At 42.0% G+C, this 20,113-nt stretch overlaps 1 protein-coding gene across 1 annotated transcript in view; it reads left to right on the top strand.

The window, feature by feature from the left end:
• The window catches only part of PGBD5 (piggyBac transposable element derived 5), a 68,940-nt gene that overhangs the window by 25,291 nt on the left and 23,536 nt on the right, over positions 1-20,113 (top strand). The window contains exons 2-3 of the mRNA XM_054162245.1: positions 6,312-6,739; positions 14,647-14,781. Coding sequence (XP_054018220.1) covers positions 6,312-6,739; positions 14,647-14,781 — 563 coding nt within the window. The remainder of the gene's footprint in view (positions 1-6,311; positions 6,740-14,646; positions 14,782-20,113) is intronic.

Here is a 20,113-nt window from a genome sequence, read left to right on the forward strand (position 1 = left end):
AATTTTAGTTTTTTGTCTATTAAAGCTTTTTATTTAATGTGTCATAACTCAGCACTGTCTGGCGCAGAGGCCAGGGACTCTTGACCAGAGTCAGGACTAAGCAGCTGTGCATTAATTTTCAGTCCTCTTTCATTTGTCCTTGGATTGCTTTTAGACCCAGCTTCTAATTCTATCAGTGGATAGAAGTTGGGCTGCAGTATGTGGATCACTTTATCACTGATGTTGTGAGAAAAACAATCCTCTTTAACGCTGGGGAGGAAAAAGAAAGCGTCCTTTCATGGAAGCCGTTTGAAACGATTCTTGTGACAACCATTATTATCTGCAGATGTGCAGGCATTGTCAAAGACATCTAGAGGTTGGAAAAGTGCAGGCAAATCACATTTTGCTAAATAACTTGGAACAAGCTTAACTGAAACAAAATGTAGAGCAAAGGAGTGTTCTACTGAGCACTCAGACAAAAGTGCAAGCTAAGTTTCTGAGGGAAGGTGACCTAGGTAAAACTTACCTGAAAGCATGGTTTGCTGATAGAGCCATTATGGTCTTGAGAAGAATCTTTGGAAAGGCTATGTCCAGGTTTTTTCTTTCCTGTGTAAGGAAGACAATATAGTGTCTGTTTGGGAGCTGGTTGTTTAAGTTGTTTTTTTATTGCATCCTTGTAGATTGGCTCTGACTTCCAAGTAACTCCATAGTATGAATTCTGTATTAATCACTTGATAGAGAGTTCTTGTGCTAGGCATTCCTAAAAGAAAATAAGATTCATCTACCAAAATAACAAATACAAACATCTACTTGCCCTAAAATATTGGTCAGAACCACAGCTGGTATAAATTAGGATGGCTCCTTTGATTTGACAAAGTAGATTTGTCACTGAAGCTTTGGATGCTTTTTAAGTGAAGATGAACAAGATCCATACAGCATAGTATCCAACGTTAAAGACCTGGCCTGTTTCCTACAGGAGAGCAGTATCTGAATTAAACTGAAATAAAATTCAGACAAGAACTGCTACATGAACTTACTTCAGACTGTCTCAACAGGCTTGTCATAAGGCCATCAAAGTGCCTATGGCTTGAGAATGATCTGTTGTGCATTTCTTCCAGGCCATGAAGAATAGAATTGACACAAAAGTTTACGTGAGGGAACTTAGTGTGAAACCAAAATTCTGAAAAATCTCACATGGGAAATATTTTAAAATTGGCTTTGTTTTCATTGCTGACTTTTCAGCTCTTTCTGTTGGTCTCTAAACATTGGGAAAGAGGAAACATTGTTTAAACTGTCTGTCATATTTCATCAATTGACACTTTCCATTAAAACATGATTATTGCTTTTTTATGAATGTGTATTTTCTGACACAGATCTTTTGCCAGCCTTTTTCAATGTGCTCTAAATAAGCCTCAAAAAATCACATTGTGGTCTTTTGGAAAAAATAACTTATCAGAAATATAAAACAGTCTCTAAGTGATTGCACTTAGGAAGAAGGAATTAATTGGCTTTTCAAACTGTAGTCTTTGAAAGCTGTGCCTTTTATCAGAGGAGAAAATATTTCCTGTTGCCAAAAATTACCATTTGTAAATAGATTTTTCTTAGGTATGTATCTGTATGTAATGCACCTAATTGTGCTGTCCTCATGTGTGACTGTGAAGTGTTAGACTTCTGCTCTAAGAGGACCAAAAAATGACTTACGAAGTCTTAAACTGATGCGTCTGCCACTCCTGTGCCTGATACAGGAGTATTGGGGGCAATGGGTCTATCAGCATAATGGGGTATTTTGCCATGAACCTCATTTACACTTTGAATGAGAGCAGTGCCTTTTGCAGAACAATGGAGAATTTTCTTGTACTATGTTTAGCTCTTGCACATGTGATTTATCCTGCCCAAAATGACAATGCTTTTGACCTCCTTAACTTTTGTATTTTGTCTTGTAAGCAATGATAGATTACAACAGGTTTTGAAACTTTTAAGTCCATGAACTTCGAGCCTAAATAACAGGTTGGTAATTGGAACAGGATAAATGGAAAAGGATAAATTAACCTACTAAAAATGCACTCAAATTACTTAGTCCTGCCAGCCATTAAGTAAGGAAAAATCAGTTAATTGACTCAGAGTTCTTTTTTTTTTTTTCCTAACATACTCCTCAGTAAAGAAGGCTAGGAACACTGCTAGCATTGAAGCAGAGGGAAGATTGTGACTGGTAGGGATCCCTCAGAGAAAGAAGACCAGAAATCTTAGGAGGACTAGCAGGGACTGCTTGAAGGATGGTCACAGAGAAATTTCATGTGAGTTTTTTATTAAGTCTTTCTGGTTTTTTCTGCAATTTGTATGTTTGTCAAGAAGCTGAGCTTACGGCCTGCGCTCTTGCTAAGCATCAGACCCAGCAAGGCTGCTGCAGTTTTCCCTGCGCTGAGTTGAGCCAAAATGAGCTCTGCAATGCGTGCAGAGTGAGGGCGAGATGCCAGCTTCTGCTCCACAGTTGTATCTCCAGTAAGGCTTTCCCTGCTTAGCATCTTCATTTATTTTGAGTTTATTCTGAACAGTTCAAATAGCTGTGGCTATGTAGTGGAGATATTCCTTCTGAGTGTAAAATGGAAAATGGAATAAACCTGGTCAAAACAGGATCTAGTAGCAGTAATGACTTGCAAGGTGATTGATGGTGATTGTACATGCACATTTTTGCTGGTAGGATGACAAGAAAGAGGAAGAGTTTGTGTGCGTTGTATCATATTGGACATGGCACTTGGTGCCATGGTTTAGTCATGAGGTCTGTGGTGATGGGTTGGACTTGATGATCTATGAGGTCTCTTCCAACTTTGGTAATTCTCTGACTGTGTCATAATGGGGGAAGTTTATGCTAGTTTCCATGTTCTGCAAAGTCCCTTAAAGCAAGCTCAAAGTACTGATGCTGGTGCTTGTGCTGCCCTGAGGTTACTCGGTGGAGCTCTGTCCCCACCGTGTGCATGGAACACTGGGTGTAGCTCTATGTTTGGAAATTTGAAGAGTGCTTATGTGCTCTATGAACTTATATTGTAAATTCTGACTAGTTTTAATGCAGCAGCCCCTATGTAAATAAATATATTTGCCACACCTGCCCTTTAGGGCAGAGGAGAGAGAAAAACATTAATTTTACCTATGAGCATAATTGTATATTAATTCTTAGAATGTAAGACTAGGCAAAGCTGCTATTTTATTTAAGTAAAGCTTTCAAAGGTAAACAGCACATATAGGGATGACTGAACTCTTTCATATGAGTATTTTCTGAGTAAGAGCCATTTAAGTAATGTAAAAATCCTTTAGAAGTACAATTTCTCTATTTAAGGTTTTTAGGCAGTGTACTCTCTATATGAGATGTATTTGTCTACTTAGACAGAAAGCCATATTTAAATATTTTAGATTAGTTATTAACTATGCAAAACCCAATTCATGTTAAAAATGCAATTGTCTTCCTACAGAAATTCACTGTCACTCTTTACTGTGTATCAGTAAACTATGAATCAGTTGTGCTCACTTTGCCAATAAATACTGTTTTCTAAGACAATGAGATTATAAAGGGACTTCCAGAGCTATATGTAGTCAACAGCTAGGTTGATGTTTGAGTCATGAAGTGATTCAGCTCACATTTTTAGAGCTGGGTGGGTTCTGCATGGCCAGTGGGTTACAAATCTTGCATGCTTATTTCAAGAAGGGGAGCAAGAGATTCTGCGTGGGTAGAGCAAGAGATTCTGCATGGGTGGAGCAGGACTGCTAGGTAAGAAAGGATTGTCCTATCCAGTGTATCTGGCAGTTTTCCATTATCATTTCTGAAGGTAAACTTGTGCTGCTGCCAAAAACTTAATTGCATCTTGAAGTACTTTTATGTGCTTCTGACTGCTCTTGACTTCCTAAAGATGGAGTCCATTGTACTGCCCATATGCACTTGTCTTGAGACAGATGTTTCAGAACACCTAATGCTGTATGGATGTATTTTGGTTGCTGTAGGCAAGATCTGAAATATTACCCCTGCTCCCAGCTTCTGTTTCTAATGGTGAGAATTTGAAAACTACTTTTATGCTCTATCTAGAGGGTTGCCTGGGTTCTGGAGTTCTATTCAGTATCTACTCAGGACTTCCTGCATAACTAAGAATGCACTTTGTGCAGTGTGTTGTTGTCAGAAAGCTGTGTCTGCTGTAGAATGTCAAAACTTGATTAAGTTGTGGGGAAGCAGGATGTGATGTACTGTAAGTCATTCATACAAAATCATTTGTAGAGCATTTTATGTCAGCTATAAGTTTAGTGGGCACTAGTGGAATATAAATCTCTTCACCAAAAGAAAACTCTTTGTTAAGAGACTTTATTATTACAATCGCAGTTAAGGTTAAGTAACTATATCTCTTATAACCACACAGTTTTCACTTGATAATGAAAACTTTTTATCATTTAAGCTGAAATTTTGCAGAGCATGGTTTATGTGGGGCTCTTTACTTTGGTCTTGCTATGTAGAGCAATGTGCTTTCAGCTGAACTGTTTCTCAATCTCACAAATAAAAATAGGAAAGTAATATTTAAATATATGTGTATTTCCCCATTGCACTTGGAAAAAAGAAAACAAACAATCCTGCAGCCTGCTTTTGCCGGGGTTTTGGGGGCATTTTTTTCCAACAAACAGGTTCACTGTTTCAAAGCCTTGGTGCTATTTTTGCAGTCCTTCTAATAGCTTGAATTCACCAGACTGCACCCAAATATTAAGGCTTAAGAGCAAGTCCAAACACAGTATTTGTGTAGTTTTGTAGTACTATTTCATGCAGAATTTCTGCAGGCTGTAATTGTTGCACTAAGGGTGTGAACTGATGTACACAGGGGTACTGGAGAGTGTGATATGAACAACACAGTAGAGGATCATTGCAGAGCCAGACTGCAGTATGACAAATCTTGTGCTCTGATTTGTCTGGAAGAGCTGACGCTGAGATCCAAGCATCCATGTAGTACAAGGAAGACTCACTCTGGTTAGGTAAAAGTTGAAATGAGGAGCTGTTTTCCTCCTACTTCTGATCAAGAAGGGTGTTTTTCAGACAGTCCCAAGGCTGAAGGCTGTTAAACTAAGTCACAGTATTTATTGGATCCAACCCTTAGGGATTTTAATTACAACACTATCTTTGCACAATGATGCACAGCACTGCTTTGAAGCACTGCCCTGTCCATTGGGTTTATCCAGGGTGCCCCCATCAGGTGAATTGATTTTCACTGCTTCTGTAGAAGAATAGAAGATATCTCTGTCTCCATAGCCCTTATCTGGTGTCTAAGGGCTGCCATGGGGTGGGAGCATGAAAACTATTTTTAAAATGCAGCTTAATTAGAGGAGAGAGGACTGTAAGGACTGATGTCTGCATCCCTGGTATTGCAGGCTCAATGTTCCTAATTTGGCTTAATGTAATCTGGTGTCTGACTGGATAACCTTGTTACACTGATACAGTGCTGCCAATCCTTAGAGCCACTGCCTTTTTACCACACCCCACACCCCCACCCTTCCCTTCTCCTGGAATAGTTGAAACTGGCAGAGAAGGTACAAGATTGGTGAAAAGGCTGATTACATTGCTAGAGGAAGAGGACCATTGTAATACTAAAAATAACCCCTGGGATGTGGAGCAGCAACTCTAGCCATGAGGTGTCTGACTTGTTCTGGTAACCTAGGGGGCATTGGAACATCAGAGTTCAGGATAAGGCTCCAATGTGGTGGCAGAGGCACAAAATTTGGAAACACATAGACAGGATCTATGTGTGTCTATGTGTGGAGCAGAAACAGATTTGAAAGTCAGGGGAATAATGACAAACGAACTAGTCAGGAGTTACGAGGTGCAAAAGAAAAGGTGAGATCAGATTCCAGTGCCCAGGAATCATGTCTGCTGGGCTGGGATCAGCATTCTCTCTCTGGAGTGCTTGGACACCTTCCTTCTGGGCTATTTTAGGACAGTCACTGCTTTGACATGCATTAGACAAATAAAAGACCATCCATAAAAAGGCCAAAACAACTGCTGAGGGTAAATGTACACATAGTGTGTAAGACCACCGTGCTACAAACCTCCATGCTACAAACTAATGAGCAGGCAGAGCAGAGGGAAAACTATTCAGCATTGTTGTATTTGTATCATGTAGGAGGAAGACAGAATATATGAGGAAGTTTCCTGATGAAATCTGTCAGACAGAGGGTACACTTTCCAAGGAATTAGCTGACATGCCGTCACTTTGGCCTTACTTTCCTGCTTTAGAAAGTTAATCCTGCTAGTGTTGGGCATGCCTTGTGATGATCAAGAGTGCACTTATCTTCCCTTCTTGCTTTTATCCTAGGTCCAACACGAAAAATGCCCCTGACTGCAAGTGCCATGGACTTTTTTCAACTCTTTGTCCCTGACAATGTACTAAAGAATATGGTGGTCCAAACCAACATGTATGCCAAGAAGTACCAGGAGCGGTTTGGCAGCGACGATGCCTGGATCGATGTCACTTTGTCAGAAATGAAGGCCTTCTTAGGCTACATGATATCAACCAGCATCCACCACTGTGAGTCTGTTCTCAGCATCTGGAGCAGTGGCTTCTATAGCAACAAGAGCATTGCACTTATCATGACACAATCACGGTTTGAGAAGATCCTGAAGTACTTCCATGTTGTGGCCTTCCGCTCGAGCCAGACAACGCATGGCCTCTACAAAATCCAGCCTTTTCTGGACTCTCTGCAGAATGGCTTTGACTCTGCTTTTAGACCTTCACAAGCCCAGGTAAGGGTTAACCTCTTGGCAGGTAACATCCAACTTACGTGCTCCAGATTGTCACATTATGACTGAAAGCTCAGAGCATGGTGGCCTGAAGAAAGAGCTGGGGCTCCACCATACATGCGAGAAAGCAGCATTGTCCTACGCCAAGTGCTCAGCAACGTCTACCTTATAGCTCTGAGTGCGGGTACGAATAGGATCAATGCTTTCTGAGCTTGGGGCTGTCTGCAATAGTGGTCTAAACAGCCTGGGGACTTCTCAGTGAGGTTGGCACCACTGGGCTTTGATGTCCTGAGGATGGGAGGTTGCAGCCTGCTCCTGTGACAGAGAGTGGTAGAGCTGATGCAGCAGAGCTGGAGGGACAATCTGTAGCTGCTTTTGCCACATGCTAAGGGCTGGATGCAGGAGCTGAGTTCACTAGGAATGACTAACCCTGACCCAAGCAGTAGGTTCTTTCTATGGAGTCCAGCAGCAGAGCTGCCTTCCACACCTGGCTAAAGGGAAAATAAACAGGCAGGGCAGGTGCCTTTGCTCACTGCAGTTGTCAGCTGCCCTCAGCAGTGTTGTCTATTTCCTGCGCCAGTCCTGGATTGTAGTGATGGGTGATGTTCCTATGGAAAAACTTATTGATGTCTGGATTTGCAACCAAACTGTCAGTGAACTGGAAACATTTCTAGACTACCAAGAGTAAAAGTGAACAGGACTCTAACAAATTTTCATTTCCATATGCAATTAGGGGTACAGTGGAATGCCCTTCTGCAGGAAGACTGCTCTGCAGGCTGGGCAGACAATGCATGGGAACTAAGTACAGAAACTTATGTAGCTGGTGGTTGTCTGACTACAGCTGTACAGTTGAACAATATTATTTTTAAGTGCAAAGATTTTTTTTCTTAATATTCATCATATACTATTTAAGTCTTGCTACTGGTCACTTTCAGAAGTCTGGAAAGGAAAAGGAGTAAGTATGAAATATGTTACTGTTTGCAATAACTTCTCAATCAGCTCTTTGTTTTCAGAACAGCAAAATTCCACCTAGTCATTTGAAAAGAGTGTTGTGTCCCTTGTCCACTGTTTCTTCCACAATTTTACCCACAGCACAAAAATAATGAAGGTATAGATATACTACATCCACTGAAGTATGCCTAACATAAATTGGGAGTGATTATGTGTGTTTTTTCTATTTTGTAGACAATAAAAATCATACCTGTATAATTCAGGACAAGACAGCTGTCTAAGAAGCTGTTACAGTAGAGAAAAGAGAAGTGTTCTCACTAAGACATGCCAGCAACGTGTATTTCCATCAAGACAAAACAGGCAATGAGAGACATGGTATTATTGGGACTGAGCTCTCATTAAGATATGAAATCTAATTCTTATGGCCAATGTCTTCAATGGGAAGAAGATAAAGGCTTCAGAAATGTGATCATTGTCTAATGTAAATGCTTATAATGGTGTGCTGTGGGACATGCTGTGAGTGCAAATCCATTAAAGGATAATATTTGATTTGCATGTATACCTCTTTTCCCTCCCCGCCCTACTGCAGTAAGGTTTGAGAACTGAATTATCAAAACAGTACTGTCCTATTTGGAGCTGCAAAAAATCTTCACAGGCAAAATGTTTGCTTGTGCTGAGCCTGGTCAGGAGGTGCTACTTTAAAAAAAAACAAACAAGAAAAAAAAAGAGGGAAGAAGTAGCGACAGTTCAGTTCTCTTCCTTCCCTTTCCACTTCTCTGCTCCCTTGACAGTGTTTTTGTCAGTAATTTCTATACAGCATGTTACAACAGTATTGAGCAGAAAAAAAAGCACTAAAATATAGCTTCAAAAATAACTGTGAGAAAAAAATATTTTGAATCTGTTGTTAAAAATACTCTAGGGCTGGTAGCCTGATGGGGGGTGTTGCAGGCCTCCTCCCAAAAGGAGTCTTGTGTTTAATGCCCTTCTGAGTGCTATCAGGCAGGGCTGCACACTTACGTGTCCCAAGAGATGTAGTCCCTATCTGCTCAAAACAGCAGGAAAGACCTCTCCCTGGAAATTGTCTCAAATACAGATTAGCAGAGTGCAGTAAACATCAAACACAGAATGTTAGGACCAGTGAGAAATAACAAAAATTATTTAAAAAAATAATCACCCAGTTGCACAAAAATGAAGGGAAGAGATAAGGGGAAAGATGCATTCAGATGGGCCTTTGGATGTACTGCTTCTGGAAATGTTTTGGGAAGAGGAGTTCGGGTTTCTGTGGCACCTGGAATCTCAAGTTCAAAATGCATTTGTTGTTTAACTCACCCCCATGGACAGAGCAACAGTCTACATCAGCAGGCAGTGCAACATCTGCCTTCACAGTTATTTCTTCTATAGATTTGATATTTTCCTATTGGAGAGCTAGAAAAGATTCTTCAGGTGGAATTTCCATCAGAAAATTTTTAGGGTGCTTTTGTAAGTGTAACCCCTGCCAAGGATGTGCATGCAAAAATCACCCCACAGTTTCTGTGAAAGGAAACAGGGGAGAGAGGACTATGCTAATATGCCAAAACAAAGAAAAGAATCTAGTGAATTATAATTAATTGCTAAATATACTGAGCAAACAAAGGGATATAATTACTCTCCAGCTTATTGAGGTATTGAAAGCCCAGAACATTATAATTGTATATCAGCAATGCTAGCTTCAGTTTCCAAAGTAAAAAAAAAAAGGTGCTCTGACCTAGATTAGATAGGAATGACAGGAGTATTCTCTGCATCGTAAGCACCCCCCAGCATCTGCTGTGTAAATAACTGCTGCCTCTACCTGAGTAACAACACGTGGAGTTTTGTGTCCGTTTCTGAAATCAGTGTCATCTCTTTGCTTCTTAGCTTTGTAGCTGTGCTACTGTCTACCAGTGGAAGCCTGAAGACAGGGAAGATGCCCTGCCTGAACTCAGGAATTGTACTGCAATAAATTCAAGGGTACTTACCTGCCAAGGATATATGCTAAATTCCAGAAACCAGAGGAGCTCAGAAAAATAATATAATTGCTCCAGTGTCTTTCTGTGCCTGTTGAGTGTTTATATGCTTGTCTGTAGGAAGTGACTAGCCAGAATTGCTGTCTCTCGCTGCCCCTTACTGGGGTCAGAGAGGCCAGGAGCACCATTCCAGACACTGTCCTCTTTCCTCTCCCTACAAAGTACCTTCTCTTTGGCTTCTTGGAACTAAACAGTTCTGCATCTTCCCAGTGTAATGTCAGCTGGGAAAAAATTACTTAAATTGGCAGAACTGAAGTGCCTGCCAAAAACAGAGGCATAACTCCAATTTCTTGCTCCAAGGACAAGGTGCTAAAGTTTGGCTCATTACTAGGGGGCTCATTTGTGTTTCACTCTTGGTGGTATCATTTGTTACGGCTAAGCAATTGTTAGCATAGTTCTTCCAAACTAGTTCACAGCATTAAGTGACAGCTTCTTTGAAAACATAGCGGGGCAAAACCAGGCTGATCAACTCATGTCCTCACGATTAAATGTTGATTTGGTACTGGGCAGTTCAGAGTTAAAAGGTCTTGCTGAAATCACATCTGTGTATTTCAGTTTTTCTATTTCCAGAATGTTTCTCTGTGAGTAAGGGTGCTGGTTTCAAATCAGGAACGTCAGTATTCAGAGGACTTTGGCCAAGAATAAGACACAGAAAAAGAGAAAGACAGAGAGAGGAGCAATGAGAGTATTGAATAGTAAGGTAAATATCTGATGTCCTGTAGCTCTTAGCCAGTTGATCCTCTGGTGAAGCCAAATTTTAAAGAGAGTTTGATAGCAGAAAATGCTGAACCTTTATGACTATGTTTAAAATACTTAATAATAACAGAGTGCTGTGGGAACTGATTTTAATTTTAGTTTTTTAAAAGAGTCCATTGAAAACTGAACAAATGGATAGAGGAGCCTGAAATCATCATTCCATCAGAGGTGGGAGTTAACCTTTGAATGATGGTGAAGAGGATCAGTAAAATGTGGATAGGCCAAATAGGACTGTGAAAGTGAAGAGAAAGAATCAATCTGATATATTGGAGAAGAGCTATCAGAGAGAAATATAGTTACGTGGCCAGTGTGATGGACAAGGAGAAGAGCTTTGCAGCAGCAGGCTGTGGTGTAGGAATACCTTAAGTTGAGTGAGGCCAAAAGGAAAACTGTTGCAGGACAGCTGTGGACTTGGACAAAAAACATGACCGGGTTGGGTGAGTTGTTGCTCTAAAATGAGTAACGCTTTAGTCCTGTTACTCAGAAACCATGGAAAATGCAGGCATTGCCTGGCTCAGAAAACCTTTCAAGGAGCTGGAAGTAAAGACATCAGTTTAAACTGGCCAGTGAGATCTGCAGCAGGAGGAGAGGGATGTCCGCAATGACCAAAAAAAGAGATACTAAGGGGTTATCTTAAGGAGAGGGAGATGTTGTCAAATGCAGCATATAAAATCAGAACTGACAGCTAGATATGCAAGCAGAGATGTCAGACACTAGCAGAGAATTTAGGTTAGCAGGAAGAGCTTTCTAGCAAAGAAAGAAAAGCTACTTCTGCAGAAGCAATGGCTGAATGTGCATGCAGGTGGACCCGGGTGAGCTCTTATTTGCAACTGGATGGTACCTTCCAAAAGCCAGAGAGAAGGCAATCTAAGACAGTTTCTCCAAGAGACAGGCTGAAGAGACAGCTATTTTTTGTGATGGCCATGGAGCTAAGAGCAGACAAGGCATGTTGGTTCTTTATCTAAGGCAGTGGAATACAGAAAGTCCAAATACAAAAGACGTAGTTTCTCAGAGCCTTGGCTGCATGGCTGTTTGGGCTGCGGTGGGAGCAGGGCTGATGGAACTGTGGAGGTGATCTGAGATGGAGAAGAAAGGGACTGTCAGAAGAAACGAGGTAGCAGTTTTGTTCAGCAAATGAAGATATTGTGAGATGGAGCAATTGTTCGAAAGGCATGACTCCAAGGTGGGACTCTGACACTTGGAGTGCCTGTGCATAAAGAAGGGGAAACAAGGAGTGAAAGCTTGGCAAGAAGGTTCTTGCAGGGATGAGGATGGCTATAACAAAGAAGGGGAAAAAAGAAACCAGTGGGGTAGTTGGGGGAGTGAAGCAACTAGACGAGAAATGTCTCCTGGAAAAGTGAGTATTGCAGCAGCATTAAGAATGGGGAATGGGTGAGGAACAAATAACTCTTTGCTTGGGGATTTGGCAAAGAAGTGGGTTTGAGATGGCAGGAGCAATAAAGAGACAGAATGGAAGAGAGCTAACAAACTAATAGGGCTGTCTAGTGCAACAGGACTATATTTTGTCATAAGAAAACTATGTCAGTGCCAGAAGCAACAAATTGCCTCCTTTAAAAATGAGATGGGGATCAGCTGCTCCAGCCGCTGGCACAGCCCATACAGTGCTTTGCTTGCAGAGACCTTTACAGTCATTGAAGCAGTGGTTGCCCGTGGAGGGCTGACAACACTTGTCTTTCCACCCTCTCTGGACAAAGCAAGAAGATCAAGCTCCAGAGTTTTCATGTCTGTTTTCCAGCCTGTCCACATTCTCTCTTTGCAGCAGCATCAGAGAGAGAATTGCCTCAATCTGTTTCCATTTTCATTTCCCCCTTTCCAGCAGTTCAGTCATTGGAGACTTAGTCATCTTATGGAGAAATGGAAATTACTTAAACATTTGGGATAGGGGAAAGGAAAGGAAGCTCTGGGCCCTAAAGGAAGGCAGGGCTGAGTGTGGACAAATGTGAAGAGTAAGATGGGGAGAGATTTTTAAATTCAGATTTATTTTCTAAATTTAAGCCTAACAAGCTTTACTCTTGTCTTAGAAGTCAGAGTGTGAAGGGTAAGCTGGATGCAGTAGCGAGGAGAGCTAATGCTGTGGTGCAGAGGAGGGAGCTGAGCTAATGACAGAGGGTAAAAATTGTCTTCAAGTGATGCATATACAGCCTTTTCTTTTTGATGCTCTTCATCCCACAGTGGGAGAGATTATAAGTTGAACCACACCACTCTGGGCTCTGACCAGTTGGAGCACCTTTCCAGAAGCTTAGGAATTCTTAATGACGTATTCAACTTCATGCCAAGGGGTGCGGTCCTCCCCTCTGCGTGGAAAAGGCAGAAGGGCAAAAGAAAATGAGGGCATGTTTAATACTTGCAAAATGCTGTTAGAGTGCCCTGAGGTGGAAGAGTCAAATGCCTAAGGTGGCCTTCCAAAGAAAGAGCAGTATTTTGTGTGGACCTCGGGCAAGGAAGAGGATTTGGCTCCAGTGGGAAAATGTGACAGCTGCAGCTTTAAGAACAAATAGCTTTGTGTGCAGCTCTCCTTGCTTGCATCTGCATTTTGGGTTATAATTTGAACATTTCACAAGAGTGCTTTCAGATGCTCTTATGAATGTTTTATGAGCTGTGACGAAGTGGAGTGTGTATAAATGACAGTGTGCAGCCGCCACTGCGTGGGGAGGGCACGGGTGCCTATTCTGGGCTGTTAGAGTGATGTTCAACAAACATCTTGTATTCAGACCAGCAGCTGCTCATCTCTGGTGCTTAACTGCTTACCTACCACCTCTCTCCTACAAGCACCACTCCCAGGTTCAGTGCAGCTTTGTTCTCATTTCAGCCACTGGCTGTGTGCAGCTGTGCCCAAAAGTAGCACACATGCAAACATGGAGAGGCTTGGTCTGAGGGTTATAGCCTCTGCATTGTGGATACCTGAGACAGGCTGTGCTGGGGTGATGGTCACTGGAAAAGAGGAGGCTCCTTCAGATCATAACCCATCTGACTTACTCTACATGTCTTTAAAGGACACAAATTATGGCCTGCTGGAATTGCCTTCCCTTCAGGCACTAGGAGGGGAGCCTGCAGTGACTTGCTTTGGTTTAATTGTAGATGTCTTAATTTGGTGAGCATTCATCAGCTGAGATCTTAAAACAGTTTCCAAGCATTCGTTCTCTCACAAGTGACTTGCTTGACAACTCACATGCTGTGCAGTCAGGGACCTGTATGTTATGCACAGCTGCCTGTGAGCTGCAAGGAAGTGGTAGTGCTGTTCCTTAGCTAGGTTCTGTAGTGTAAAATCTGATTAATTTGCTACAGAATTAATGGAGAGAAGTGTAACAAAACAGTTGTAAGAAATAGAGAACCATTTATATCATCTGGATGCTGAATGCAGAAATTGCTTCACCTTTACAGGTTTTCATTACTTGCTCCAGTTTGCCAGGTCTTTTTCTATTCCTGCCTCTAGATCTTTATCTTTCTGTCACCTTTTATTAAATTTTTCAGCTCCTGAGGCAAGAGAGGCTTCCCTGATGCTGCTGCAACAAGGAAAATGTTCTGTCTCTTCACCACCTCCTTAAGTGGCAGCAGAAAATATCTTTTTCTCCTGTAACTTATTTCTGTTTTTGCTGTGTGTTTTCTATAACCAATGAGTGTACCTTACAGGGTGACATTCTGCCAAACAAAATGAAGCTGATGATAAAATTTAAGAGAAGGGTACTGCTAACCACCCCCTGCACCCCAACTCCTCATTTCATTTTGGAGTAACATTGAACTGTGGATGATAGTGAGAGGCAGAAGCCACATTTGGAGGGATGCTGAACTAGCTGGTAGTGAGAAGTGAGAGCCATGGTTTGCAGTGTTTGCAAGTGATGTATAGAGCAGCCTTCCACAACGGAGTGTGCTTGGCCAGGCTTTGGTGTTTATTGGATAGAATACATAGAATACATAGAATAAACCAGGTTGGAAGAGACCTTCAAGATCACCGCGTCCAACCCATCAACCAATCAAACACCACCCAAACAACTAGCCCACGGCACCAAAGATGCTAGCATTGAATAAAAGTGAGATTTCCCCTTTACAAGTATGCTGCAAGGATTGCATTTCCTGGGAAGAATTTCTTTAGCAATCACTGTTCTGTTTCTCCCCCACCCTCCATTTTCTTGACAACTGCAGGTACTACATGAGCCCCTGATTGATGAGGATCCTGTTTTCATTGCCACGTGCACAGAGAGGGAGCTGCGCAAGAGGAAGAAGAGGAAATTCAGTCTCTGGGTTCGCCAGTGCTCATCCACTGGTTTCATCTGCCAGGTGAGTTTTACCTCTTCAAATATCTTGTGAGGACAAAAAGTAAAAGTCACTTATTTTCATTGCCTTGCTGGGGGGCTACAGTTTAAATGCAGCAGGCTTCTGACTCCTGTAGATACCAGATGATGATGACAAGTTCTTGATGGCCAGTTTTCTGTGTGATTTAACTGAGGGTGTCTTTCTCTAATATTGTCCATCTGGCTGCCAGGCCTAAGCTAATTCAGTTGAAATGGAGTTAAAAGGTGTGTGTGTTTGTATATCTTACTTTAACATCTAGGTACTGCGACTTCTGTCATTTTTTAATGAGTCAGCTTCTCTGTCAAGTGTAACACTGCATCTGTGATAGCCAGCGGTGTGCAATTCCTGCATATTTTTTTCACCCTTCCCTAAGGTACCTCTTACCTAATCATTTTAGCATGATAATTACAGCCAAGTCATGGAATGAAAATAGAAGGCAGCTGGTAAGATGATCCTGGACGTCATCCGGATGCAAGTGAAGCACGAGAATCTAATTCATTACGGGAGCAGGAGGATTAGGGTGGTGCTCAGCATCTATTCTGTTTAATTTGACATTCCATTAATTTACTCCCTCAGTGGACAGAACAGGAGGTACAACATAGTTATAGCTCAGAATCTGAAACCTCTGGCATGTCTGAATAATTATTAGTTTGGGGGCAGTTGGCTGAGGGGAGCACGGCAAGAGAGATGAGCAAACTTTGTGCTTGCTGTACCCATTCTGTTTCAGTGATAAGCTATGTGCTGGACTGGTGGAGCTCACCTTGGAGATCAAGCACACTGCCTCTATCCAGCAAATGACTTTCCAACAGCCTTTCACAGTATAACTAAGGTTGGAAGAGACCCCAAGGATCAGCAAGTCCAACCTGTCCCAACCAACCTCATGACTAGACCATGGCACCAAGTGCCACGTCCAATCCCCCCTTGAACACCTCCAGGGATGGTGACTCCACCACCTCCCCGGGCAGCCCATTCCAATGATGAACGACTCGCTCAGTGAAGAACTTCCTCCTCACCTCGAGTCTAAACCTCCCCTGGCACAGCTTGATACTCTGTCCCCTTGTTCTGGTGCTGGTTGCCTGGGAGAAGAGACCAACCCCTTCCTGTCTACAACCACCTTTCAGGTAGTTGTAGAGGGCAATGAGGTCACCCCTGAGCCTCCTCTTCTCCAGGCTAAAGAATCCCAGCTCCCTCAGCCTCTCCTCATAGGGCTTGTGCTCAAGGCCTCTCACCAGCCTTGTTGCCCTTCTCTGGACATGTTCAAGTGTCTTGATGTCCTTCTTAAACTGAGGGGCCCAGAACTGGACACAGTACTCAAGGTGTGGCCTAACCAATGCAGAGTACAGGGGCACAATGACCTCCCTGCTCCTGCTGGCCACACTATTCCTAAGACAGGCCAGGATGCCATTGGCCCTCTTGGCCACCTGGGCACAAACAAGCAGAAACTTCCAAGAATGATTCACAAGGTGAATCTATTTTATGTCAGACAAACCAACTGGTTTAAAACCTGCATGGAAGATGCACGATCATAGTTTTCTTCAGAAAATGCAAACCTCTGTTTCCAGCAAGCCTCTTTTCTTGCACAGCTACTCAAACAGTTGTAGTGGATCAAATCTTACTGTGAACAAATGTTTCCAGAGCAGCAAATCCATGGGTCTTGCAGATTTGCTAACATGGAAAAACTTAGTCTGGGGAGGATGTGGATCAGCTCTAGTATACCTGAAATATTATGTTCAGTTGTGTGTCACACTTAGGAGGGATCTTGCAGAATCCAAAGCACTTAGTTGGTGCTTGGTTGGTTGATCTACTTTATTAAATAAAAAAATAATCCTATATTTAATGTATAAAGAGAATTGCTCTAAACTAGAAGAAAATCCAGTGTTTTCCTGCTTCTTGTGCACACCTTTCACTATGTCCATCATGAATGAAGGACTTGTTGCCTGGTAGTTAGGACTGACTGGTCTATCACCTACCAGCTGTCAGAAAAACCTTACAGCACCTACTTGGAAATATGTACAAATTCTGTAATACTGTCTGGCTAAATTCTCTCCTTCATTGTTTCCATATGATGACATCAAGGTAATTTTATTCATGATAAAATGTGATTATAACCACTTCAGAAATCAGGATAATTCCGTTTCAAAAGTCTGAATAATATACATCTGTGAAAAGGTGACACAGCCCAGGCAGAAGAGAGAAGTGAGCTACTCGTGACTGGTTCTCAAGAATGGAAGGAATCTCAAGAGGTCTGTGATGCTTCTGGCCAAAAGCAAGGTCCTCTAAACCTGAATGATTAGTCTGATGTTAAAAAGGTCTCCATTTGAGGACATCACAGTTTTCTCAGTGATCTGCTTTTCCTGTGATGGAAAGGTTTGGCTTATTTGTTTTCCTAAAGTAAAAATGATACTAGTGTTTGAAGCCACACACTGAGCTTCTCCATGAACAGCTCCTGACTGTCAGCTCACAGAGCAGTGGTTTGTGTTAGGAGGTTTAGCTGCTTGACTCTCCAAATTCCTCTGTCTGCTTGCTCTCATGAACAAATTCTGAATCCCTTTTTTTGGGGAGTGAGTAAATAGTTCTGTTTGATGGCTCATCATTTGCTTTCTTGATCAAATAGTGTTTGGTTAAAAACCCAGCCCAATAAGTCATTCCAGGAACAGAAGTGGCATAAAACCCAAATATTTCTTGTGGATATAAGAAGGTCTTACATATGCATGATACAAATAATGCATGTATATTAAACTTCTTTTCTGTCTTCTGTAATACAGACAACCTGACTCCACCCTTACAGTTAAGTCTCAATTTTGAGCTTGATACATAGTTTCAGATGTCTGCTTCTGAATGTTTCAAGAGAAGTATCTCATTGCAGCACATATCTGTGTTGCTTTGGTACACATCATCATTCAAGCAAAGTAAATATACATCTACAGCAGCTGGGAATATGAATGAAACCTTTCAAAGGGTTTTGACAGCCCCAGGAGAACTGACTTTGGCAAGTGGCTGGCAGAACTGCCTTTTTCACCCATCCTTGATGCTGGACATCAAGGTGGCAGCAGCAGCTGCTGCAGGAGGAGGTTTGGGCCTTCTTGTCTCTTTCTTTCTAATTTAATGAGAAGAACAAACTGAACTTCCGGGACCTCAAGTGCCCCTCTCTGCTCCATCTTTTCTTTGCTCTCCTCACTTCCCTCCAATGTATTTTCCTACATACACAAACCCACTGAGAAACTTTTCAAGTGTCTTGATTGCACTTTAAATAATCACAGTAGCTTAGAAGTGTTTCTTTCTTTGAGTATTTGCTGAGTAAGTCATCCTATTTAAGTCAAAACTCTGGTTGTGTCAGTTTCTATTTCTCCCTTTTTCTCTCAAAAAGTCTTGTAAGGGATGTTCACAAATATGATTGGTAGGATTCTTTCTCATTTCACACGTAGCAATAGAGCTCATCACAAACTTCTGAGAGTTCCCAAATATCTGATCAGGGCTATTTATTTTGTCCTAGTAGGCCACATCATGCTATTCCTTTTTCTCTTGTGGCTGGCAAGGAATGAATGTGGTCATCACTAACTGTTACTAAGTGATGCCTCATCCTTGCATAGCTCTCACTGCACCAGGAGGTCATTTTACAGGACAGGGAAGCACAGGAAGCTGGTGCCATGCACTGAACCCCATGGAGAGTCAGGAAGGATGAGCTATTCCAATAGTTCTTCCCCCTTAACTACAAGCCAGCGGCACAAACATAACCCTAAAGATAATCTCTGACCCAAAAAAAAGCCTTTAATCAACAAAATGGAAGGCAGTACGAAGGTGGTAGCACTGCAAAGGGACAGTCAAAGCAATATTAATCACTATGATAGGAGGTAATGGAATTAGCTCATCAAGCTAACTATTCACTTTAAAAACCTGCAATATCATGGTAAAGAAGAGATGGTTTTATGGATGTGTGTATCTTTTTCTATTCCTTGAGATTAAATTTGTTCTGTGAGGCTATTCTAGACACTCTTTGCTTCCCACACGCCCTCTGCCTCCAACTATATGAGCTCTGCACTTGCTTTTACTTACTGGCAGAAAGTTCTTGCAATATGCATTTCATTTTCTCTAATATCCCTGTGAAATGTGTCACTCAGATTTATGAAGCCCTTTAGATCCCTGTGCTGGGACTGAATTTGAGCTTCCACCTTCCACTGCTTACCCTGAAGAAGTGATGAGTCAAAACAGATTAAGGAAAAACTCAGTGTCTCTGCAGCTTGAGCCTTCCTGCATTACCAGTCAGTGACTTGCACTGTAGCGGTGTTTGAAGAGTGCAACTGGGATCAGAGTGGCTGCTGCATAAGAGGGTAAGAAATGGCTCTCCCTGAAGAGCAGCAGTCTCCCAAGGGAGGTGCCTGAGGTTACTTCACACATCAGCAGCAGAGGACAGCAAAAAAACCCAAACAACGTAACCATCATGCTTTTCTAGTAAATGCTGTAGTTCATTCTTGATTTCAAACAGGGCAAGTGCTCTAGTACTTCATATCCCTGTTGGTTTTGCAGAACAAGAACTTACTTCCAGAATTTAGGGAGACTCAAATGGTGCCTCAAAGAATTGATAATTTCACAACACCCCAGGTAAGTGCATTCAGCCACTGGGAAATGGAGGGGTAGATAATCCTGGAGTGAATTTTGTTTTCTAGGTCAGAGTTGCAGAGAGTTAACCATCTGTGCGTTTGTTTAATAGATGCTCAGAAATGTTGATGTTTCAGCCTGTTTAAGTTCTGTTTAGAGATTAGTCTGAGCCCTTGGGTTTCTTTAAACAGTGCCCTGACAGTTTCTCTGTTACTGGAACAGTTGCCTCTCGAATGCACAGATGTAGCAGCTGCTTTAAGGAGGTTCTCAAGGTCAGGCTTTGTCTGGGAGGGGCTCCCAGGAATTCTGATAGCCTTCATTTGTTGGTCACTAGTGGCTGGAAAATCCTGTCTGCTTTCTTCCTCTGACTTCAACCAGGCTCTGGCTTTTTAATGCGTGCAGTTCTGTACTGTCAGCAGCTGAGACTCTCAATTAAGAGCCATTTATCCTCTTGCTCACCAGTATTAAGTGGGAAGGTAATTTTGCAGATATGTGTTGGGCCAGCTGCATTCTTTTCTGTGGAGTTTACAACCTTACCATGTTTCTAGATGAATGGGAAAACTGAACATCAAAATGTCACCTACTGCAAAGTCTCTTACAGAATTTACATACAGCACTAATGTCTCTTTTCAAATCTGAATCAAGGTTATTTTTTAATTCCTGGCTGAGGTACTTGGAGTTTCTGATGATAGTTGTCTCCTTTCAGCAGCTGTTCTCATTC

This window comes from Dryobates pubescens, chromosome 6 (genome assembly GCF_014839835.1).
Source record: "Dryobates pubescens isolate bDryPub1 chromosome 6, bDryPub1.pri, whole genome shotgun sequence".
Classification (NCBI taxonomy): domain Eukaryota; kingdom Metazoa; phylum Chordata; class Aves; order Piciformes; family Picidae; genus Dryobates; species Dryobates pubescens.